At 40.4% G+C, this 25264-nt stretch overlaps 1 protein-coding gene across 12 annotated transcripts in view; it reads left to right on the top strand.

Moving 5' to 3' along the window:
* KMT2C (lysine methyltransferase 2C) overlaps positions 1 to 24889 on the top strand; it is a 195691-nt gene extending 170802 nt beyond the window's left edge. For 9 of the 12 annotated variants that reach the window (XM_068673400.1, XM_068673406.1, XM_068673403.1 and 6 more), the window contains 19 exons: positions 1715 to 1947; positions 4963 to 6678; positions 8259 to 8471; positions 8933 to 9097; positions 10357 to 10498; positions 11266 to 11413; positions 12185 to 12363; positions 12474 to 12628; positions 12813 to 13065; positions 13592 to 13731; positions 15284 to 15388; positions 17263 to 18382; positions 19370 to 19506; positions 19677 to 19819; positions 20086 to 20254; positions 21231 to 21347; positions 22041 to 22114; positions 22526 to 22634; positions 22888 to 24889. In XM_068673400.1, coding sequence (XP_068529501.1) covers positions 1715 to 1947; positions 4963 to 6678; positions 8259 to 8471; positions 8933 to 9097; positions 10357 to 10498; positions 11266 to 11413; positions 12185 to 12363; positions 12474 to 12628; positions 12813 to 13065; positions 13592 to 13731; positions 15284 to 15388; positions 17263 to 18382; positions 19370 to 19506; positions 19677 to 19819; positions 20086 to 20254; positions 21231 to 21347; positions 22041 to 22114; positions 22526 to 22634; positions 22888 to 22980 — 5411 coding nt within the window. In that variant the 3' untranslated portion in view covers positions 22981 to 24889. The remainder of the gene's footprint in view (positions 1 to 1714; positions 1948 to 4962; positions 6679 to 8258; positions 8472 to 8932; positions 9098 to 10356; positions 10499 to 11265; positions 11414 to 12184; positions 12364 to 12473; positions 12629 to 12812; positions 13066 to 13591; positions 13732 to 15283; positions 15389 to 17262; positions 18383 to 19369; positions 19507 to 19676; positions 19820 to 20085; positions 20255 to 21230; positions 21348 to 22040; positions 22115 to 22525; positions 22635 to 22887) is intronic. The other 3 variants (XM_068673398.1, XM_068673399.1, XM_068673401.1) reach the window with 3 other exon arrangements.
* Positions 24890 to 25264: the final 375 nt, after the last annotated feature.

Here is a 25264-nt window from a genome sequence, read left to right as displayed (position 1 = left end):
GATTAGTTTCACAGAATATATCACTGAAAGAATTAGTGCCCCTTGAGGCTGTAGATAGCTCTGTGAATCGATTTAGTTGAGCTGTTAGGTTCAATGACTGTTTCTACCACAGTGACTGTTAAAGAGGAATGTGGTAGAAACTGGAGCACAAGGAGGATGCGGTTGTACTGAAACCATACTGTCCTATAGATATCCTTATTCTTTATACAAGATAAACATTCTTCACATGGAAATTCCTTGCCTTATTCCTGATTATCCAGTTCATTGCCGCAATGTGATCGTGAGACAAATGATACTGTCACCAAACCCTGTGTCTCACTTTCTGGGCTCAGTGCCAATAAAGTGTTATTGGACATGATTGTTTTGCCTCCGGAAAAATATCTGAGAGCCATGGATTGCTCCTGGCAGATCAGCATTTCTCATTTGCAAAAAGAGTAATGTCACAGTTACAGTCTAAATGACAGTACAGTTATTTGTGGGGAGGAAAAGGCATTGGTACTGAAGGCACTGTGCTGAGAGCCAAGAGGAAGATATTTTTACAGAGAAGACAAATTGTAAAAAGCTTGGGTTTTGGTGCGGTAATTTTCATGCAGTAACTTTGAATTGTAGAGTAGTTTGTATTTTAATTTATTCTATTATAATTTATAATAAATAATTAGTCAGAAATATGTCATGTAGTCTAAATTATCAGACATTTCTAAAAACAAATTAACCTGCCCGCTACTTTCTTCACTCATATTGATATTTCAGGATCTCTGTCAAATGAAGTAAAGCTTATGCCATCTGTGATTAGAAATAAGAGATCCGTTACACTTTAATATACAAATTGGTATTTCTTTCCTTTGGAATCCTACCCCAGTTTCTATGATCTGTAGTGGCTGGGTTTTGGTTTCAGTTGAAAGAAAGTAGTGTTTTATCCAATTCCTTTTTTACATCTCCAGTGAAGTGTCTTTCTCTACCAGTGGAGAATGTCTCTCCACTCGCTTTTGTGTTTCAGCTCAGGTTAAATAGCTTCTACTTCTCCCTTACTAATTAGCTATCCCAATTTACTAGTGTGTTCAAATTACTTTGCCTTCTTTATCATCCTGAAGTTGCGTACAATGATTGTTGATTTTGAAATACGAGATAGTATAGGGAACTGGAAACCTGACGAGGCTCTACCTTTCTTTCATTTCATCAATTTTTCATGTTTATGATTTTAACTTTTTTTTCCTAGAAGTCATAACAAAAATAGATTTAAGTGTACAAAACCTGTGCAAATACCAGAAATAATTAGACCATATTTCATGTAAATCTGTGTCTTTATTCCCTAATCTATATTTGCCTGTACCCAACGCCTTCAAGAGGCCTTCCATATCCTTTCTTTTGTGACAGAGCAGGGAACCACCTGCAGGTTCTGCAGCTGTTTGCAAAGCTGCTTTTGCTCGCTGGCTAGCACATACACACATATACTGACTGGATAGCAGTCTGGTGTCTCTGGAAATTAAGGGCTTAAGTTAAAACTGCTTTCTCAATAAAGGCAGCAATTTGGATCTCGTCTTCCTTACTCAGATTACTCCAAGAGCTTAATGTCTCTTGAGATCTCAACTCATCTGTCAAATTTGGCTGAACTTGACCAACAGTTTCATAAGATAAGGGGGGAACCTGATGGTTAAACTCCATCTCTATAAAGTACGATGAGATCATGTCATACTTTATTTCCCTTGTCTCTTAGATGATTCACAAAGAAAGCAATATGAGGAATGGCTGCAAGAAACACAACAGCTTCTCCAAATGCAACAGAAGTACCTTGAGGAGCAAATCGGAGCACACAGAAAATCAAAAAAAGCACTCTCAGCAAAACAGCGTACAGCCAAGAAAGCTGGCCGTGAGTTCCCAGAAGAAGATGCAGAACAGCTTAAACATGTTACAGAGCAGCAAAGTATGGTCCAAAAACAGCTAGAACAGGTAATCATTGGGAAACAAAACTGTTCACCTTAATGCTAAGTTATTACACTGGTGTGACTCTTCTTTAAATCAGCTAAAACATGAATTGAAATGCTTAAATATAGTGGAGCTTATTTGAAAGGAGCCATTCCCTATTATAAGTTGTGTGTGTAACGGTGTTACTCTGGATCACCATTGACACTGGAGTTGTAGGAGGACATGCTACAGCAAAAATTACAACAAAAAGCTATTTTAGTACTTTGGGAAGAAGAGATATTTTTAGCAGGATGATTTACAGTGAATTCCTAGAGCCATGGAAAGCACAAACGAAAGATGGAAATTGCAAAGGAAGGTCTGAGCATGTAGGGTCTTGTTTCAGCATTGAATGAATTTTACAACTCTGAGCTTTTTCAGACGTCCTTATGTAATCAGTAACTTGGTTATATGCCAGTTAAATGTTACTGTTTGGAAATCTCTCCTCATTATGTCTTTAATGCTAGCCTAGCTTTATCATCTGTCTGGTCCTTAGACACTAATCATCAGTGCATTGTCTGTTACTGTATTGTAGAATAATAAAGGTCAAAGGGGTATCTGGAGGTCATCTAGTTGAGTCTCCTGATCAGTGGAGGACTAGTTCTGTGGGTAGATTGGGTTACTTGAGGCCATGTCACTCAAGTTTTGATAAGTCTCCAAAAGCAAAGATTGCCCAGCCTCTCTGGGCCCCCGTTCCAATGTGAAACCACTTTCACTGTGTGTTTTTTTCTTTATTTATATTCAGTTGGAATTTCACTTGCTGCATCTTGTAACTGTAATTATAGTAAGCGAGATTAAAGTTAAGCCTGTGATTTCTTTGATAAATTTATGGTTTGGCCAACAGTATAAAATCCTATGTTCCTCAAGACGTCATGTAGAAATTATCTGGCATGATGTTTCCTTACTGGATGGGTGGGGAATCTTTTTGTTGTCAGGAACAGATAGACCTGCCAAATATTTAAATGCTTTAGAATTATCTTTTATTAATATGAGGTAAAAAATTGGCAGCAGGCTGCTTGGAATGAAGTCCTGAGATTTATCTGACTCCCAGGTTCTTGCTCCTGTGTTGCCTCAAGAGAAAGTATGCATTGGATGGACTATTCGTTGGCTTGTCTTTTCGCTGGGTGGAAGAGGGATGATGCAGATAATTATGTCTGTCATTTCTTCCTTTTTCTTTCTTTCCCTTCCACAACGAATGACAAGTAGATTAAACACAAAAATACTCACTTCAACCAATCTCTATCATACATACTTCAGTCTTGTCTTGCAGTGGAGTTACGTCAAAGTTACAGCTAATGATGATATTGCTGGCAGATTCATTTAGTGCCATGTAATTAACGTTCTTTTATTCCTCATTTTTAAACTTGAGCTGCGTATGTGGCTGGAAAACATCCTCTACTCCCATTCAAGCACTGGTTTAGACCAGTCATCCAGATCCTAAACAGCAGGTTCTTATATACCGGGATGGACTTTTAACTACATTTTTACAAAAGTGCATTTCCAAGGACCTATTTGAAGCAATTTCTCATTCTTTCAAAAGAGATCAAGTCCTTTTTCTACAATCAAGCTTCTATCACTTTTGGAAAAGGGAAAACTACATATGCACAGAGAAAAAAAGCTCTCATATGCTTGTGCTGGTCACAGGCAGAGAAACTGGAGCTGTCTCGGAGCAATGTGAGCTTATGTCTGACAGTTACTATATTAGCTCAGGCACGGAGCCATGCGGCCACAACCATATTGCTTCCACGGCCAGGGCAGTCTGACTGCTTTGGTGTGGCGCCGTGCCTGTGCTAATAAGCTCTGCGTCGTTCTCCACCACTCTGGTAGAGTCACTGGCTTGCTCTGCGCAGGTGCTGGTCCTGTGAGGTCTCATCCACTTCCAAGTACAGTCACGGGGCTCGCTGCCACTGCACATTCTGGGAGGGCAGCGTGGTTTGGATGCCTCCTTGTTTAATCGTACTGAGCCAACACAGGGCTGTGTAACAGCTGAGAAGTCCTGGGGCACTGGGCTGTGCAGTGCAGATGGATCCAGTTGGTGGCTTTATGCAGTGTCGCTGTTTGTCTGGCAGTACCAATGCCAAGCCAGATCTCATAAGTTATCTTGGACCTGAGATGGCTCTGTAAATAGCCCTTTGGGTGCATCTGTCCTGCCTTCTGGAGCATGTCCTGTAATATCTCTGTTGTCCTCAGCTTTCTGGTGTATCTGTTGCACCAGATTAAGGGAGTGCTTTCAAACATTTTTGATTATGTTATGGACTTTTCATATCAGTACAACAGCAAATGGAAGTTGCAGAAGTTGCAGTCTAACAAATGAAAGAGATTCCATCATCCGTATGTTACAAAGCAGTGGTTTACAAGTCCTTTGATTTTCTTGGAGAGCAGTGTAGTTAGGTATCTATTTGTATTTCTGAAATACTCTCTCATCCTGGTGACGCTGTCAGATCCTTTTGTTGGCTTCTCCCATTTGCCTTAAAAAAATAAACTACTTAACTTTTAGTGTCCACATCCAGTGTATTCTCATCTTTAAATTTAAAATTCTCAAGCAGCAGTTGTCTTTTTCCTCTGCTGTGTGATGTTCAGGAATCACTGTTTATCTGCAAACACTTTCTTTTCAGCTGCATCTTTAAAAAAGAAAATTGATGTGTGTATCATACATCTCACAGTTTCCTTTTTCCTGTCTGTTTCCAGCTATAGTTATTCTATACGTGGATGATAAGATTTGTACAAGGATTGCTTTGATTTTAGGTTTGTGTTCTGTAGCACAGTGCCATCTTGGTATGTAATTATAACTATTAGGCGCTGTTATTTTTTCTAAAATTTTGGGGTGGATGGTATTCCTAATTAAACAATGGGCATTTAACCTTAGAAAGGGAGAGAAAATAAGACGACGCAGAAGTGCTATTTTCACATAAGCTTGATTTTCTACTGGAAAGTTGCATGTTATTTGATTCTTTACATAGTCAGTACATGTCAGAGATGAGTAATGACTTCTTAAATTTACAGATCCGAAAGCAGCAGAAGGAGCATGCAGAACTAATTGAGGAATATCGAATCAAGCAGCAGCAGCAGCAGCAGCAGCAGTGTGGAATGGCACCCCACGCCATCATGCCAGGAGTCCAGCCTCAACCACCGATGGTTCCCGGAGGAACGTCACCAGCAATGAATCAGCAAAACTTCCCCATGGTGGCACAACAGCTCCAGCACCAGCAGCATGCAGTGGTGATCCCGGGGCAGCCCAACCCAACCAGAATGCCAAATTTATCGGGATGGCAAGCTGCAAATGCCCCTGCGAGTCATCTTGCCATGAATCCAGCAAGGATGCAGCCTCCAATGACGCCGTTGCCAATTACTCCTGGTACACCAGCTCCCGTGCCTGGTCCAAATGCAACTGCACAGTCAGGGCCACCACCGAGGGTGGAGTTTGATGACAACAACCCTTTTAGTGAAAGTTTTCAAGAGCGGGAGAGGAAGGAGCGTTTACGAGAGCAGCAGGAACGGCAACGCATCCAGCTTATGCAGGAGGTAGATCGACAGAGGGCTTTGCAGCAGAGAATGGAACTGGAACAGCATGGTATGATAGGATCTGAACTAAATAACAGAGCATCCTTATCGCAGATACCTTTCTTTAATTCTGATCTGCCTTGTGATTTCATCCAAACACCGCGCCCTCTTCAGCAGTCTCCGCAGCACCAGCAGCAACAAATGGGACAGATGCTGCAGCAAGGTCCTGTGAACTCACCTCCCGCCACAAATTTCATGCAAAGCAGTGAGCGAAGGCCAGTGGGACCTACAACTTTTGGACCCGATGGATCTGCTGTTCCAGGTGGAGCCCCCAATTTCCATAATGTAAAACAAACTCACGGGAATCTTCCTGGGGCCACCTTCACGCAGAACCAAGTCAGGCCCCCATTTGCTCCTTCTGTACCTTCATCTACAGTACATTCATCTACAGCACTCAGCAGTGGTGCCCCGTGTGGATCGGACACTAGTGTGCCCCAGGCAACAAACTTCCCTGGATCAAGCCAGTCTCTCATACAGCTGTATTCTGACATAATTCCAGAAGAGAAAGGGAAAAAGAAAAGGACACGAAAAAAGAAAAAGGACGATGACGCTGAGTCGATAAAAGCCCCCTCAACTCCCCATTCAGACATTACTGCACCGTCAACTCCAACCATTTCTGATTCTACCTCCACCCCCACAGTTAATACCCCCAGCGAACTTACACGTCATCAGGATGAGCAAGAGTCGGTGGAGTTAACAGGTCCATCAACATCAAATGCAGCAGAGAGCCAGACCTCTCCAGAGCTGGAAAGTAAGCTCCCCAGCAGCAGCTTGCCACAGAAACAGCCAAGCGTAAGTATGGAGACTGAAAAGGATAAAGCAGAGACATCTACCAGCATTCAAGAAGTTAAACTAGAAAAGGCAGAAACTGATCAATGCTCAGGTCAAGCTGAGCCTAAAACAGAAAATCAAAGCAGTGTTAAGGTGGAAGAAGATAAGGTCACGTCACAGCCTGCCTCTTCAGCTCAGAGTCCAGCCCAGCCAGCTAGCGTTCCAGCAGCAAAAGGGGAGTCAGGGAATGAATTACTGAAACACCTGCTTAAAAACAAAAAATCCTCATCTCTTCTAAATCAGAAATCAGAGAACAGCTGTCGAACAGAAGACGAGACTGCTGGGGATAAGAAGTTAACAGAGAAGCAGAATCCAGCAGAAGGAGCGGTGAGCCTATTACTGCTTTGTTGTGCAATGATAACCAACAGCCAAAGGCCAGTTTGTGTCATTACTGCAAGCATTTTTGAGAATATGCAGGGAGGTAACCTACCTGCACAAGGGTGGAATAAACTGATTTAAGGATTTTTTACCTGCCTTCCTATCTTTTCTCCCTATGTTACAAAAAGAGCAAAATCTAATGACTTCGTAGATGAGTATATTCAGAAATTATTAAAATGCAAGAAACACTTTTTTTCTGTGAATAATCATCTTAAAACATGCCACATCCTAATATGTACTAAGATGAAGGCACAATTTTACAGAATGACTCAATTACATCCTAATATGTTCCTGTGCATCATACTGTATGTCTGAATCTGGCTTTGTTTTGTGAGTCCCCTTTTGTCAGGTACAGGATGAGCTGTGCACCTTTGCAGAGGTGTGGGGCTGGGCTTCATACACCTTCAGCTGCCAACCTGCAGTGTTCTGTGAATGAACCAAGCCTATATTCATTTTTTGCCAGTGAAAATCCTGTACTCCCTTTAATCTTAACAGATATCATTTTCTAGGATTTTTTATCAAAAGCATTAAATTGTTAAATCTCCTGAGATTGCTGGATTTCTATTTTACGTAATATTTCTCCAATTACTTCTATTTTAATGGAAGTGTTAATTCTTTGTATTAATGGCATTGTATGATTTAATAATTTATAAGGCTCTTAAAAAATAGAAAATGGCTTTCTGTATAGGTAGGGTACACTTGACACGTAGTATACTTTGTTGGCTATTTTATTGTGATCTTCAGTCTCAACAGCTTTGTTTTATGACTCCCTAAACTCTAAGTACATCCTTGAAATAAAATGTAAACACATTCAAAATGAATACAAACTGATAAATGTAATTGTGAGCAGCAAGTAACTTAGGTAAGTGTTAAAGATCCCCAGTTAAAACATGTATGACAGGAATAGTTGGAAAGTCCTTATGTTAGGGATTGTACAGAGCTGTTTAGAATAATAATTGCTAAAAAGAAATTAGACTTTCTCTTGGCATGACACCATCTGTTGCATTACCAAGTCCCATTCTGATATTTTTTTCCACTGCTATCCTTTTATATGAAGAATGGCTTTGCAAATTAGGACTAAAAGTATTTAATCAAATGGTACAGGGCAGAACCATTTCACAATACCGTTTCTGTTCTAAACTCCAAAGACATTTGTATTACATTAACTTACACGCCTTTCTTCTGTAACCAAGTTTCCCTTTTATTATCCCCTCATGAAAATCTCTTAAGGCTGCATGCGCATGTGACTTTATTTTAGTGGGTATTCAGAAGAATATGTTTCTGCTCCGTGAGTTTTAATGATGTTTTCAGACGTCAGTGGTGTTAATGGTAAGCCATAATTCTGCGCGCAGGGACAGTACAGCAGTTACAGTTGCCAGCAAGACAGTAAAGTAAACAAACCATAAATTCAGGGTGTTATCAGCGAGATATATTGCTGTGCGTGTTCTTTAGACTATTGTGCGATAAATTTGAACGAACTGTATATTAAAATGTCAAAAATTCTGCTTCTCTTTCTTTTTTTCTACCAGCAAACTCCAGGAAACCAGATGCAAGGTGCGTTTGGGTGTAGTAACAGCCAGCTTCAGAGAACAGATGTGGGACATGAAACCAAGAAGCAGAGAAATAAGCGAACTCAGAGGACGGGGGAGAAGGCAGCTCCTCGGTCCAAGAAAAGAAAAAAAGAGGAAGAAGAAAAACAAGCGATTTACCCTAACGCTGATACATTCATCCAGCTCAAGCAGGTAGGTATACGGAGACTGGGCAACTCAGCAAGGGGACACTTTAAAGAGTGGCTTTCTCGTGATGAAAATGAAGTGGTTAATGAAGTTGAATTTTGAGTCCAGGGTTTAGAAAATAAAACTTCACAAAAAAAGGAAATTCAAAAGTTTGGTTTTATTTCAGTTTGGAATATCTGCTGGCTTGGCAGCATTCATTAGTCTCAAAGTGGAATTCCTGCCTGCTCTGGCAGCAGCTCTGACTGAGCTGCCAGGGAGCTGGGCGTTGTGGCTCCAGTGGCTTGGGGACCATCTTCCTGAATAAGCAGAGGGGTCTGTGTTTGAGGCAATTGTCTGAGAGTGGGTGAATTCCCTTAAAAAAAAAAAAAAAGAAAGAATAAAAACTACTCTACTTATGATAGGATATCTGTAATGCTTTTATTTTATAGTTAGGCTAATTTCTAACATTTTCTTTCCTTTTAATACAGCAGCTTTCTCTCCTGCCTTTGATGGAACCAATAATTGGAGTGAGCTTTGCACATTTTCTTCCTTATGGCAGTGGCCAGCTAAATGGTGGAAATCGACTTGTAGGAAGTTTTGGTAGCGCTACTCTTGATGGAGCTTCAGATTACTACTCCCAGCTCATTTACAAGGTACAGCTTTAATCTAGATACCCACTGTGGGCTCTCTGTGAGAAATGTTCTAATTATTGCTGCAGCTTGGTTGTATTTTGTGCCCTGTATGAAACCAGAAGAAAACACTCTTGTTATACTAACTGGGTTGTTCACTGTTGGAACAGAGATTGTTTTACCCTCTGATAGTGGAAATCAGTTCTAGAAACTGTCGTAAACAAATTAGGAAGTATTCCATTTACAAATGGATGCTAAATAGTGAAAATTGTAATTACAGTTTTATGGAGCAGAAGAGGCTGAATTCCCAGTACTTTGCAAAGTCGTTGAAAGCACTAAAGCATTTCTTAATGTGAATTAAATTGGAAATAGACTTCTTCTCATTTGTCCACTAAGCCCTAACTAAGAACTCTGAACAAAATAGACCATTTGTTGGTAAGCTAATAACCCACAGACTTTTAAAACTCAGTCTCTGAGATCAGAATTGCAATATTGGGATACAGCAAGACAGTGAACAGAGAGAATCAAATCTGATGCTTGGCTACCCTAATATAAAACTTCAGTAAATGATTAAAAAAGTGATGTTTACTTCAGTCTTAAAAGACACGTACTGAGCTGAGAATGAAACCTTGCAGATATGGTTGCTGTGGTCAAAAATGATAATATGTATTTGCTTTGTATGCACGACTGCCACAAGGATAGATGTTGAAGTTCTCATTTAATTTTTGTTTAAAATATGGGCAGTTAAGTAAGCTACTGAGAAGTAGTTCGGAGTGTGAACTCGAACTTGCAGAATATGCTTCTCCATGGTAACTGCTTCAGTGAAAGCTCATCCCGTGCTAAATGCGAGGTAACTTCCCTTTTTGTGAGAAAAGGTAACTCACTGGTTGTGATGGAGGGTCACTGTGGTATAGTTCTCTCAATCTTAAGATCAGACCTTTGCTTAAACTAGAGGAACTTGTTGGGGCTCCCAAGCAGTTCATAAAAATGCTCTCTGTGCTTTTGTGTAGATACTTCAGCTCTACTTTCTTTCTGTAATGTATATTTCTCATGCAAACTATATTTCTGTGATAGTACCATTGATAGAAGAAGAAGAAAACATATTTTTAATAATGGATACTTCCATGTATTTGGTCATATATTTGAGAATTAACTATCGGTGTTTATGAGTGCTACCTCTGGGTATGAAAATAACTGAGTGGGTTACGTTATCTCCTACTAGAACAAGGCAAGTTTTCACCCTGTGCTTCACAGCTAATTTACAGTTTTTTACTCTACTACAGCAGAACAATCTGAGTAATCCTCCAACACCCCCAGCCTCTCTTCCGCCCACACCACCTCCTGTGGCATGCCAGAAGTTGGTAAATGGCTTTGCAACCACTGAAGAACTGGCTGGCAAGGCTGGTATGTTAGGAGGTCATGATGGTAAGATTAATACGTATTGTTTCCATAATAAATGAGTCAAGTTTGTAGCAAATTGCAAAATAGAAAACTGGGGTGCTTTTCGGTCTTTTTCTATAAAAACAACACAGCTAACCCCTTTTCAGACTGTAATTGCTATTATCTAGTTTTATTTTACACCAGTATAATGTCAAATGATAAGTTTTTTTTCTTTCCCTTCTGAAAACAAGTTGAGATCTAGAAGTACTCTAAAGAAATTGAAAAGAAAACTTCAAAATCAAATTTTTATGGCCACTACAAATTACTAACTAATTAGCTGAGTGAGCAGTCTCCTTGAAAAGTGTCCTCAGCAGATTTTATATGTAGTCTATGTGTGTTTCTAATGCTTGTAATTTGGTCAATTAAAATTGCTTTCTGTTAAGTAAAACTTAATACTGCCTTTTCCCTAGGACTGTTCAGTAATAAAATTCTTTCCAGCCTCTTTTCTTCTGTTGTTAAAAAGTTGTTGAGTTTAAGTAAAATAAAAATACTCTTATATTGGCAGAAGGCACATTCAAAAGTGCCAAGCCTTTTAGCTCAAAACTTGCTTTTTTATTTAATTATATTTTTTTTAAAGCATGGAGATTAATCATGAACAGTCAAAAATTTTTTCAACTACAAATGGATGAGAGCTGCGTTACCATCTGCTCTTAATGCCTTGGTTGTATCTGGGAGCTGCCAGTACTTCAGAATGCAAATCAGTAGGAAGGGCTGTACAGATATCTCATTGTGCTCTGTTTCTCTGATTTTAGTTACCAAAGCTCTGGGACCAAAGCAGTTCCAGTTACCTTTCAGACCACAAGACGATTTACTAGTAAGAGCAATGGCTCAGGGCCCTAAAACTGTGGATGTTCCCGCTTCGCTTCCAACACCACCTCACAACAATCAGGAGGAGTTAAGGTGGGTTTTCCCTGACACATGTAAATAATGTGTTTGGAACAGATTTTGCAAACTCTCAGTAGGAGATGAGACTGTGGAGGTGTGAAGAAACAAAATCCATTGTGCGTGGCAGACAGTGCACAGTAGGATTGTTTGTACCAGTTAGCTCCTAGCATTCCACGTGTGAGCCATCAGTGCAGTAAAAAAGGTGACTTTTACCTTTGCTGCACTCAGTGTTCTGTTAAGTTACTAAGAATTCATTATCTTGCTCTATTAAAAGTGAAAGAAAACTTTACAAACTGGTATTTTTCATGGAGCAACATGGTGATGACAGCAGTATGGTGCAAGTGTCAGACAGCCTGAAAATTCCCCTGCTCTATTCAGTTTCGGGTACTGTGTGAGACATGCTTGCTAGAACATGAGTCTCCCTACAAAGATCTTGCCTTTTCTTATCCTTTCACCTGCCTGACCAAATACTGGTGTAAGAGAGAGGATGGACTGGTGAATTAAGGATTAAATACTGATTTTTACTTAGGTGGATGGAGCCATGGAGGGCAGATGATTCTGTAAAGGAGCCAGGGCATTGCTGGTGCCCCTGATTTTGTCTTTCCCAAGAACCCACCTTGTGCGATGGAGTATTAACCAGAATTAATGGCCTACCACATCATTGCATTTCAGAACTAACAGAAAGAAGCAAGTTCATGATAATTCCCTGTCACAATTTATAACATAGGCTCACCAAAGGTTTTTTGACTGTTTCCAAAACAGCTTTTTTTTTTGGTTTTGTTCCAGGGTTCAAGATCACTGTGAGGACAGGGACACTCCTGACAGCTTCGTTCCTTCTTCCTCTCCTGAAAGTGTGGTGGGAATGGAAATAAGTAGGTATCCCGACTTGTCAGTCGTCAAGGAGGAGAACCCAGAGCCTGTACCATCTCCCATCATTCCCATCCTACCTAGCAGTACTGGAAAAGGTGAGACTGCAAGAGAATGAATTAGAACTAGTCTTTCTTCTGTTCTCTTTTTTTTTTTTTTTCATTCATATGCATGTAGGATTAACCTAGGGTATTTTGTTTTATTTCAGGTTCAGAAGCCAAAAGGAATTACATAAAGTCAGAACCTGGTTCTGGAGCATTACCTGGTTCTGGCTTCTTTGCCTCTCAGCTTGGTCCATCCCAGAATGGTCCTAAATCTGGCCTTATATCTGTAGCAATTACATTACATCCCACAGCTGCTGAGGTAAAAGAAAGAAGTCTGTTAACTTCTGTTGTATTTCATATACATATTCTTCAAATAGTGGATGTGAAGGGGGCTATAGCATACTAAAATTAAACAGCTGTTGTAATCTTGTAATGGTTTACATTATTTCTGCCTCACTGCTTGTCTGGTGAAAACAAAGCTGTGTTCTCATTATTGTTTTTAGAATATTAGCAACGTCGTGGCGGCCTTCTCCAACCTGCTGCACGTCCGAATTCCCAACAGTTATGAGGTTAGTAATGCTCCAGACGTCCCATCCTCCATGGCAGCGGCCAACAGTCACAGGGTGAACCCATCTCTGGAGTACAGGCAGCACTTACTGCTTCAGGGTCCTCAGGCAGGGTCCTTGGGACCTGCCAGGATCTCAGGGTCTTACGGACTGAAGCAACCCAACATGCCATTCCCTGCAAGCAACAATGGTAAGTGGGCATCAGTTCTTCTCAATCTGCTCTATCATTAGTTGATTCTCATTCTAAATAATCATACTTTTCTTGTGTGATAAGGCCATGCAGACCTGCTTCTGATGCTAACAGTAACGTAACAGGTCTGATCCAGCTCTGACTTCCATTGTGTTTCTCACTTCACTGTCATTGAGATATTTCTTCCAGTAGTACCCAACATTAGTAATTTTATGGCTGGCCTGCTTTTAAATACATTGTTCTAGAAGGTTGCTACTCTGCTTGAAAATTTTATGCAAGTCTTTAAGTATGTATTGCTCTATTGTTTTAGTTATTCATTTCAGATACAATAATTCATTTTTGCCTTGTTCACACAGGTGCTTTCGGTCCAGTTTAAACAATTTCCCCATCAGGACCTAATTTAAAACTTGCTTTTCATCTCCTATCCGGGAGGATGCTACTCCTCTAAGCCACCAAAGAATGCTGTGTCTTGTCCTAAGTTTGATTTAGTTGGCTATGGCTTCTAACAGATTTCTCTGTTTTCTAGGTATAGCTGGCTATAAGGATCACAGTCAAAACATTGCAGAAAGCTCAGCACTGAGACCTCGATGGTGCTCTCATTGCAAAGTGGTGGTTCTTGGTAGTGGTGTGCGGAAGTCCTTCAAAGACCTGCCTTTCCATAAACAGGTACTGCAGTGGAAGTAAAGTTTCTTGCATGTAATGGTTAGTAAGTAAATGCAGGGAACTAAGACTGCTGCTTAATGTTCCAACTCATACTGCTTCATAGTTTCTTTGTATTCTCCCTTTTCTGACAGTCCCAATTCAGGATGGGACATTCAAGCACATTTGTAGTGCAAATAACAAATGTCGAAGTTTTTACATAAAATATTTCAGTAAATTTCATGAAACAGGTCCCATAAATGGAGGCCCCCTAAATTGTGCTGCTACTGTCCTTCCACGACCACTTCAGGAACCTTAAGAATTCAAAAAGAGCCTGTTTGTAAGGCTGCTTCACACTGTCATTTCACGGAATCACAGAGTGGTTTGGGTTGGAAGGGACCTTAAAGATCACCTAATTCATCATCTAATCGTGGGCAGGGACCCCTCCCACCAGCCCAGGCTGCTTGTAGCCCCTGTAGGTACTGGAAAGTTGCTGTAAGGTCACCATGGAGCCTTCTCTTCTGCAGGCTGAGAGAGTTGGGATTGTTCAGCCTGGCTCCACAGCAGAGGTGCTCCAGCCTCTGAGCATCCTTGTGGCCTCCTCTGGACTCACCCCAACAGCTCCCTGTCCTTCTTCTGCTGGGGACCCCAGAGCTGAACACAGGCTCCAGGTGGGGTCTCATGAGAGCAGAGCAGAGGAGGACAATCCCCTCCCTGCCCTGTTGCCCACGCTGCTGTTGGTGCAGCCCAGGACACGGTTGGCTTTCTGAGCAGTGCATGAATACTGCTTGCTCATGTTGAGCTTCTCATCCACCACCACCCCCAGGTCCTTCTCCTCAGGGCTGCTCTCAATCCATTCTCCACCCAACCTGTATTTGTACTTAAGGTACTATAACAGTGAGAGTACTTTCAGTCTTCCTGAGCAATAAGCAGTTCTCAATCTCAGTGTCTTGTATTTTATATTGTTTCTCATGCAAACAGAATCCCAGGCTGCTTGTTACAGTCATAGGCAAATACAGAGTGTTTGCACAGGGAAGTGTCATTCAGTAAAAATGTACCGTTGCTGTTTGTTTGAATAAGATTGAGATGATTATGCAACAAAGGTATAAAGTCAGAATTTATATATAAAATTAATGGGTTCATGTAGTCAGAAAAACACTGAATTCCCAGGAATGTTTTGCAGATGGATCAGTAGATAAAACAGTATGAACTGCCTTTGACTACCCTAAAATGAGATGTTCTTTTGTCATCTAAAGATAAAAGAAAATGGATTTTTACTTTGCACGTGTGCCTGTGGAGCAGATGGGTGCATGGTATTAGAAAGCTTTATTTTGATCGTTAAACTTCTGTTAAAGGCAGAAAAGTAAATTTCTGTGAAGAAATGCTGAAGAACAGGGTTGTAGGTGGTGTTATCTGTCAAATAATCAAGTATTTTTATATCACAGTAGCACTCATTACTTCCCAAATGTTCTACAAATAAAGAGGTAGACAGTTTCTAGCCAGATTGTTCCATTACACCTCGTATGTGAAGAATGGTATTAAAATGCACTTCTGATAATCTTCCATGTTTGATCCCCAGGATTCCCAAGAAGGGCCTGATAAAATGAAGGACGTTGTATTCTGTAGCAACAACTGCTTTGTTCTCTATTCAGCAGCTGTGCAGGCAAAAAACTCCGAGAACAAAGTAAGTATCAAATGCTGGTGAATCCTAGCAAGCAGGGATTACTGCAGCTATGTTTTGAAAACCTGAAATGGGGCGGAGGGATCAGACACAGAAATTCTGAACCATCAGGGTGAAATCACATTCATATTTGCAGAGCCCTCTGTCTAACAGAGGTACAGGTCAGAACACTAACCATCTTGTGCTGTCCTCACAGGCTTTGAAGATGCAATCTCAGAGAAGTAGTCTATGGGTTAAAGTTGTCTGGGCATTGTTAGAAACCACAGATACCTCTTTAAGAGTTACTTTCTGCGTTTTGATTTGGCTTATATACAGCCAAAGTCTTACATCTATGCAAACATCTGAATGTCAAGTTTACCAAAACATTTGTATTTTCTTTATGGATCAGAAAGCAATAATCTTACTCAGTTACTTTACTTGGGTGAAGTTGCCATTCTAAACTATTAATTACCAAAACAATAATAAAGAGGCTGCTGACCGACAGTGACAAGGAAAATTAGATTGTAGTTATTGGAAAAATAGTTTCTTAAAAGCTTGTTCAGCTGAAATTGAACCTAGCCCATGGATTTTTCCCAGGTTGGGGATAGGATGAACGTCCAGAATAGGACGCTTTAGTTCTTTACCTACCCATGCTATTAGGGATATACAGCAGCTTGGAGAAACTCAGCACGTCTGCACAACGCCTTGTTTCTTGCTATGCCTGGGTGCTTCCAGCTTCGAATAAATATAATGGGTTAAATCTGTAAAGTTCAGGGTGGTGCCACGGTAAGGTTAGTAGGCCTTCGAGTACATTCTCAAATTACACTTAATAATAACTTACTGAAATCTTACAAGAACACTTACGTTTACCCATTTAATCATTTAAATGACATAGTCTTCACTCAGGACTAAATAATCGTGCTGTTTATTTTCTCATAGATAAAGATGTTCAAGTACTTTTAACTAGCTTGGTTTCTACTTTTGGGTAGTTCAAACCCACATTTTTTCCTAAATCAGTGGACAGAATGGGCAACGTGCTTCGAGCATTAACTAATTACTGACTTCTCACATAGTCACATGCTTACTGTAGAATATGCAGCCTTCCTTCAGATGCATCTTACTTATTTCTTCAAAAGAAACACCAAAATACTAGATGAGAAGATAAAAATGTTTACATCCACATGCTTGCACAAGTGTATTGCTACATACATAATTAAGTTAATTACATGTCACGTTCAGCCTCTTAATCCTTTCATTTATTCTTTCAAGATTAATCACAGAAACCACATTAGGCACTTTTAATCTAAACTTCCCTTGTTCTTCTTGTTCTCCTTTCTTTTTTAAATAAATCTCTGCAGGTTTAATTCTTGTTTACTGTAACCGAACAGCTAAGACCCCAAGGTAAATGACTAATGCAGAGCTGTACAGGAATTTCCTTGTCACTTTTTTCCAGGAAAAATGCGTGGCATTAATTCCCAGTCTTCCCCTTCTAGCAAATAACAAGTTTCTCGTTCTTTGAATTAATTCTGTGACCCATATTTTTGGTTATTTTGTGTCATAACAGAACTTTCTAAAAATATCTAAAATGTAAATCCCTCAATTACCTCTAGAGCATTTGATTAGCTTTTCATTCAAAAGCTGTACTCAGGATTATTTGCTTTTCCTGTGAAATTTTAAAGGGAGCCACGTTCTGGGTTGACTGGGAGAACTTCAGTGCTCTGTATCCCAGCACAGGTTGTGATAAACCAGGTGAAGATAATTTCCACCTTTCTTTGTCACTGCATCACGATTTTAGGCCTTCAGAGCAGCCTCTCCAGTTCAGTTCTGACCTGAAAGTTTCAAAGAGACATGTAATGCTTTGGGATTTTTTTCTTAAGAGTTTTCTCTTGGTTTATCAGGAGTCGGTTCCATCTTTGCCGCAGTCACCGATGAAGGAGAGGCCACCCAAAGCATTCCATCAGTACAGCAACAACATCTCCACCTTGGATGTCCATTGTCTGCCTCAGTTGCAGGAAAAAGCGTCTCCACCATCCTCGCCCCCAATCATGTTCCCCCCTGCATTCGAAGCAGCCAAGGTAGAGGCGAAACCGGACGAGCTTAAGGTAACAGTGAAACTAAAACCTAGGTTAAAAGCAATACACAGCAGTCTTGATGACTGTCGGCCTCCTAGTAAGAAATGGAAAGGAATGAAGTGGAAGAAGTGGAGCATTCAGATTGTGATTCCTAAAGGATCATTCAAACCTCCTTGTGAAGAAGAAATAGATGAATTTCTCAAAAAATTGGGCACAACCCTTAAACCGGATCCCGTGCTTAAAGACTACAGAAAATGTTGCTTCTGTCATGAGGAAGGTGACGGATTAACTGATGGACCAGCAAGGCTTCTGAACCTGGATTTAGACCTTTGGGTCCATTTGAACTGTGCTCTTTGGTCTACAGAAGTCTACGAGACACAAGCTGGTGCCTTAATAAACGTGGAACTAGCACTGCGGAGAGGCTTGCAGATGAAGTGCATGTTCTGTCACAAAATGGGTGCCACCAGCGGTTGTCACAGGTTAAGGTGCACCAATATTTATCACTTTACCTGTGCCATTAAAGCACAATGCATGTTTTTTAAAGACAAGACCATGCTTTGCCCCATGCACAAACCAAAGGGAACTCACGAGCAAGAACTCAGTTACTTTGCAGTCTTCAGGAGGGTCTATGTGCAGCGCGACGAGGTGCGGCAGATCGCTAGCATCGTGCAGCGAGGAGAACGCGACCACACCTTCCGTGTGGGGAGCCTGATCTTCCACGCCGTCGGTCAGCTGCTGCCGCAGCAGATGCAGGCGTTTCACTCCTCGAAAGCGCTCTTCCCCGTGGGCTACGAGGCCAGCAGGCTGTACTGGAGCATGAGATACGCAAACAGGCGCTGTCGCTATCTCTGTTCGATCGAGGAGAAGGATGGGCTTCCACTGTTTGTCATCAAGGTTGTGGAGCAAGGCCACGAAGATCTGGTCCTCACGGACACAACGCCAAAAGGTAAATTTTGTCGACTGAGGTGGTGGCTTTTGTGGGTCTGCTGTTTGTTACTAATGGTACTTACCACCTGTGATAAATGTTTCAAACCAATTTTGCAGACACTGCTCTAATTCAGACATTGCAATGTTAGAGGGAGCTGCCAGGGTCTGTTTTTAATTGAATGCTGGAAAGCCTGAGGACACCTTTGAAGAAGCCACATAGGCTGCAAATAAAAGGCGATTTGTTCCGTGTTCAGCTGAGGTTAAAATTCAATAGTAAGAATGTTGGTACAAGTTTTCTTCCCTGAAAAGTGACTTTGTTTAAATATAATATTGCTACGTAGTTGTCTTCAACTCAATCCTGATGAGGTTTATGTGCAGTAAAAGGAGAGTGAGGGTCCCAAGTTGTTCTCGGGGCTGCGAGCACTGGCTCTGCTGGGTGAGGAACAGCACGTTCAAGGATAAATACATGGCAGGTCTTGGGAACCTGCAACGCTTTGGGTTGTGACCACTTTGTGCTGTGGATGCTCAAACCTGGCTCTGCTCTGCCCAGGTAAACCTCAGCTGAATTTTCCATGCACAACTGAGTGCTAACTGTAATCTGTTTATGGAAAAAGCACATAGAGGTAACTTTTTAGCAAACTTGTGCAGGTTTTCTAGGAGAATCTCTGGTGTAACTTCAGAAAGCCCCCTGATTCCCTGGAGAGAAATGTTATTATTGTCAGAGAACGGAAGGTTTCTGTGGTACAAATACTAAACGCTCTGTCCCTGAGAAGCAAGGAAGGGTACAGCAGGAATATTAAGCTGCTTTGGAGCTCGTTCAAGACAAAATAATATCTCATCAGATCATTCTCCACTTTGCTTATGAAACGCTGGCCTTGGCAGCAACAAAACACCTTTCCAGTATGAGTTTCTGGTTCCTCCTATCTTCAGGCATGAGTTTTAAAACCAGTACAATGGCCTTTTAATTTTTTTGATCCATGTAATTCTTTCCCGTATGGTTGTGTAGGTGTGTGGGATAAAATCTTGGAGCCTGTTGCTTCTGTTAGAAAAGAGTCTGAAATGCTCCAGCTGTTTCCTGGCTACTTGAAGGGTGAAGACCTCTTTGGTTTGACAGTCTCTGCGGTGGCAAGGATTGCCGAATCGGTGAGTCTTCACCATCACAGCTCTTGCTGGATCACCCAGAATTGTTGGCTATCTCATACACACATGAGAAAGGGAGCAGGAGGAAGTGTGGATAATGAAACATCTCATTACGTGCCGTGACCCGTTAATTACTTGGCTTTTCTTTTTTTTTTGTGTCTGTTCTTTTGCAGCTTCCAGGGGTTGAGGCCTGTGAGAATTACACTTTCCGCTATGGCCGAAACCCCTTAATGGAACTTCCTCTTGCCATCAACCCCACGGGCTGTGCCCGTGCCGAGCCTAAAATGAGTACCCATGTCAAGAGGTTTGTGTTAAGGTATTTTGTTTTAATTTCACATAGTACAGCCCAGGGTTTATAGGCTGCTTAGGGTTATTTGTGCTTTCGTCTGCTGCTTACAAACCCTGTCGTCTTTGGCTGTGTATGTGCATGCCCAGATCAATGGGATCGCTGTGTCGTCTATGCTAGCTGGCTTTAAGTGTGTGTGCGTCTAAAAGAATTTTTTTAATTGGCTTTGTGGCTGTTTTCGGAGAAATCTTCAGTTTGTTTTGTATTTTTTCCTGTTATATGCCCAACTCCTACAGGCCTCACACCTTGAATAGCACCAGCACATCGAAGTCATTTCAGAGCACAGTTACAGGAGAACTGAATGCGCCTTACAGTAAGCAGTTCGTCCATTCCAAGTCCTCTCAGTACCGAAAAATGAAAACCGAATGGAAGTCCAACGTGTATCTAGCTCGCTCTCGCATTCAGGTCAGTTCTCATAGGAGGAAATTCTTATACTAATTTGTATTTAGATTTATTTTCATATGTTGCATACATATTTTTCATTTATTTTAATATACATAATTCATATTTTAATCTAATTGGCTTTATTTATATAAATAATTATTTTATAATTATTTTTATAAAGTTTATATTTGTTTTATATTTTTAAAATGTAACAAAACAATTGCAATATTCCTTCAAGTCTGTACCAAAATTTGGCAATTTGTATGTGGCAAATCACTTCATAAGACTCTCAAGCACTATTTCTTAATGATTACTGTAAATACCTTAAAAATTAATTTTTTACTGTCATCTAGAAAAATGCGTTACTTTCTTTCAAGGTGGTTCTGTCCATATTTCTCAGAAAGTTACTAAAAATAAATACATGAATATGCAGTGGAAGTATGACATAGCCAGACCAACCTGAGTAAAGTGGTATGAAACCAGCACAGAGAGTTCAACACTTGACTGCATTCCTTAACGGGTTTCTTATGATTTCTGTGTAATTATTTGTGGTTTTGCTCCACAGACCATTGTGCACAAACTTTGTATCTTTTTGTGTGTGAACATGGTTGTTGTTTGTTTTAGGTTGGACTTAACTGTGCTATTGTGTTCCTCTTATGTTTTTCCGTTCTTGTGAGGCGCCTACTTTATTTTGCAGTGAATTTGTAATCTGCACACAGTCAGTCATAAGGTATAAGAGGTATAAGAGAAGCCTGCTTTCTCACCTAGACAGAAGCCAAGTATGTTTTATTGCATCTTAAAATTTTTCTGTAAACCTGAGTTTTTCATCCGGATTGTTACAACACGAGTTGCTTTTCTGTGCTACTTCATCCTTTCTGGGTAGTTTAAATTTCTTTTCACATGATTTTCTGCAGGAGTGATTTTGGGGCATGCTGAGGAGTGCCGTTGTAAATGTAAATCTATTATGAAATTCTAAATCACCACCTGTTTTTTGTAGGGCTTGGGCTTGTATGCTGCTAGAGACATTGAAAAGCACACTATGGTCATTGAATATATCGGAACTATTATCCGCAATGAGGTGGCAAACAGGAAAGAGAAGCTTTACGAATCTCAGGTACGGGCTGGTGTTTGTTCACCGTTTCTTTTCCCTTTCCCATTCTATCGTTGTATCACAAGACAAATGCTTGCTGTTTATCGGATGAATTTGTGGATCCTGAAGAGACGTGAGCCATGGCTGCAGCAGGCAATAGGAGTCAGGTCGCCTCGGTTCTGTGTGCTGCTGTGCTCTAAATGCAGTAGGCTAAAAGTACAGCCACAGGAGGCTACAGTTTCTTATTAAAGGACCTCAGAGTACTTAAATGTTTAATAAACCTCGCAGCACCCCAGCTAGGCAGGTAATGCATATTCTCATTCCTGGAGGAAAAAGAAAGAGCTTTTAGAGAGATGTCAGGACCTCAATTTTTAATGAGAACTTTACATTTAAAGCAATTCCCTTTGCGTAACATCGCAGTATTGTAACAGTTAATACACATTTGCGAAGCACTTGAAGAAACCCGAGCTATTAGTACACTGTTGGAGGGAAATACTAATTTGACAGCTGTGTGTTACTGACCCATCCAATCCCTCAAAAAGCAGTGAGGTTAATGGCAGCTTGCCACTGGCAGACGAAGTGTGTGCATCACTGTCCCCAGCGAGCCAGTGGGTGTCTGACGATGTTCGTGGAACACTTCGAGATAACCCACATTGCTGCTTGGTTTTAATCATCGACAATTAATTAAAATATCCTTTTTTCCCCAATTCTTTCCAGAATCGCGGGGTGTACATGTTCCGCATTGACAATGACCACGTCATCGACGCTACCTTGACGGGAGGTCCTGCAAGGTGGGTGGCTCTGGAGAGATCCCTGGCCTCGTTCTGGAGAGCTGTCCCTGTCCCCTTCCCTGGGGGCTGCTTGTTCAGGGACTCAAGTCTGTGCTTTCCCCAATGGCCTCTACTCTGCAGGCTGGCACGTTCAGTCTTTATACCGTCCCACTGAAATAATGTCATCTTTTTCATTAGCTTTACTCATCTTTGATTGTATTTCATGGCAGCTATGAAGAAAGTGGATTTTTTTTTAACATTTCATATTTTTTTTGGCATTTTCTAGGTAAAGAAACAAGTACAGAGTAATATAATTTTATCTGGAAAGTCAATGCACCCCTGAAGCTAAGGTCATTCTAAGGTTTGGTTTAGATTTGTCTCAAATGATGCATTTTCTTAAAAGGTTACCTTTTTCAAACTCTCTTTTCATAGGTATATCAACCATTCGTGTGCACCTAACTGCGTGGCTGAGGTGGTGACTTTTGAGAGAGGACACAAAATCATCATTAGCTCCAGCAGGAGAATCCAGAAAGGGGAGGAGGTAGGGCTGCCTCCTTTGTTTCTACATCACTGTTGCCATTTATGTTCATTTCTAGATATTTACCTAATTCCTACAGCCACCAGCACCAATTGTTTGTGCTGTGATGGGGAGGACTGACATTTCCCCTCCCCTTTTCCATGTTAAATCTTGCCAGCTCCTACAGGTGCAATGTTTGATGAATTTAAGCTGTAGGTACACGGGAAGATGTAGTAAAATCAATTTTTGGTAACCACTCTCCTGCATCTTTTTCCAGCTTTGCTATGACTATAAGTTTGATTTTGAAGATGACCAGCACAAGATTCCATGTCACTGTGGAGCTGTAAACTGCCGAAAATGGATGAACTAGAATGCATTCCTTGCTGTCTTTTGAGGGTTGCTTGTCCCTAGGAAGAAGTGATTCACATTTTGATTTTGTCGACATAAAATTGTTGCCTTTTTGAAGGGAAGAAAAAAATCACTTCTGGAAGTACACATTTCTACTCAAGTATTTAAAAAAGAAAAAAAAAAAAAAAAAAAAAAAAGAAGGAAAAACAAGCACCAGAAGCAAGCCGGCAAAATCTGAAGCTAACTTTCCAGACACGTGGAGGTTAAACTGATTTAACAGAATGGTCCAGCACTTTTGTTTTTGAGCTCACTAAGGAGAAACTGTTGAACTTGGGCAAAGAACTGATGGCTGACCTGCGGAAGTGCAGGTGGGCATATATGAATGTAAGACTGAAATCACCAGCGAAAGGGAGAAGTCCAAAGTGCTGGCCACAGCCTTATTTGATAAAGGGGCAGGCCCTCTAATTAAAGAAAAATTTTAAATAAAAGTAGACACCACTGAACAAGGAATGTACTGAAACGACTTCCTTAGGGATAGAGCTAAGGGAAAAATAACTTGCACTAAAATACATTTAAATACTTGATTCCATGAGTCAGTTTATTGTAGTTTTTGATTTCTGTAAAATAAGAGAACCTTTTTGTATTTATTATTGAATAAGTGAATGAAGCTATTTTTAAAAAGAAAGTTAGAAGAAAGCCAAGCTGCTGCTGTTACCTGCAGAACTAACAAACTCTGTTACTTTGTACAAAAGTGTAAATATTTTGAGAAAAAAAAAATACAGTATAAAAATAGTTATTGACCAAATGCTACCAGACTCTGCAGCAGTTCGGGTGCTTATTATAAAATGTCAATAGGGATGTTACAATATGATCTCATGTATTAACAGACATGTGATTACAATTACGGAATAACCAAAATCTCAATTTAAAGAGAGAGGGTTTTTTATGTTTCAAGCAGTCTCAACTGTGGTCTATTAGAATTTTTTTAAGTAAACCTTAAGCCTGGTACAGGGCGTGTATATTACCAATAAGACTTTTGTAGATGTTTGGGTAATTTAGATTAATTTTATTTGTATTATATTGTTGCATCCCTATTTCTTAAGTCAGGTTTTTTGTGCTTAAAATTTGTGATAACTGTGAATAACTGCTAAAACCACCCAAAATAGAGGCTGAACATCGTTTTTCTTCAGCAAAAGTAGTCAAGATTAGGTGACTGTTCAGCCTACATTAAATCATGTAAACAGCATAGAATCATGTAGTTGGAGCTTAAGTCTGATATGATAGCCTTCTTAAAAGGAAAACATGGAAAAAAATTAGATGTAATGTGCTTGCAGCTGCAGGACGCTGGCAATAGGGTTTTGGAAAATGTAATTTAAAGATGTGTTTGTATGGATTGTTTTTGTTTACATTTCTTTAAAAAAAATAAACACTGTTTTGTGTTTGCTTGTAGAAATTTAATCAGCATTTTGAACCAGGTTAGCTTTTTATTTTGTACTTAAAATTCTGGTACTGACACTTCACAGACTAAATATAAAAAAAAATGAAGTTTTTTTTTTGTGTGCACAATTAAAGTGGACTGTAAACTGTTGGTATATTCAGTAATACAGTTCTGAACTTGTAATGTATATGGCATGATGTATTTTTATCTTACAGAATAAATCAATTGTATATATTTTTCTCTTGATAAATAGCTGTATGAAATTGTTTCTTGAATATTTTTCTTCTCTTGTACAATATTCCAACATCCTACCAGTATTTGTCCTACAGTTTTTTCTGTTCTGTATAATAGTATCTAATGTTGGCAAAAAAACAAAAACAACACAAAAAAAAAAGAATTTTTTGAAGTATACAGAGTGTTATGGGTTTTGGAATTTGTGGAAACAGATTTAGAAGATCAGCATTTACAAATAAAAATATTTTACATCTATAAATTATTACCCTCCTGTTTTCATTCGGGGTGTCTGCCTTCTAGTCATCTCTGGATCTCGGTGTCTTCCAGCAGCGTGAAGCAGTGGAGAATGCAGGGGGTGAGTGGTGTTCCCCTGCTCTGCCACGCTCCCTGCACCTTCAGTTTTACTCCGCGATGCCACGTCCCTGGAGGCAGTGAAGCGATGCCATTCCCTTGTGCTCGGCTTTTCCTCCTTCGTCCTTTGAGCTGGAGCTGGTTGCAAGCAGCCCGAGTGGTGTCCTCCTCCTCCTGCCCAGCCAAATCCCTGTCAGCAGCTGTAGGTGGTCACTCAGACACAGGAAGAAAACCAAATGCCACCCAGTCAGGCAACGCATGCAGAGACCACGTAACTGACTCA

The sequence above is a fragment of the Anas acuta genome, chromosome 2 (genome assembly GCF_963932015.1).
Source record: "Anas acuta chromosome 2, bAnaAcu1.1, whole genome shotgun sequence".
Classification (NCBI taxonomy): domain Eukaryota; kingdom Metazoa; phylum Chordata; class Aves; order Anseriformes; family Anatidae; genus Anas; species Anas acuta.
This window is presented reverse-complemented; position numbering and strand designations above follow the sequence as displayed.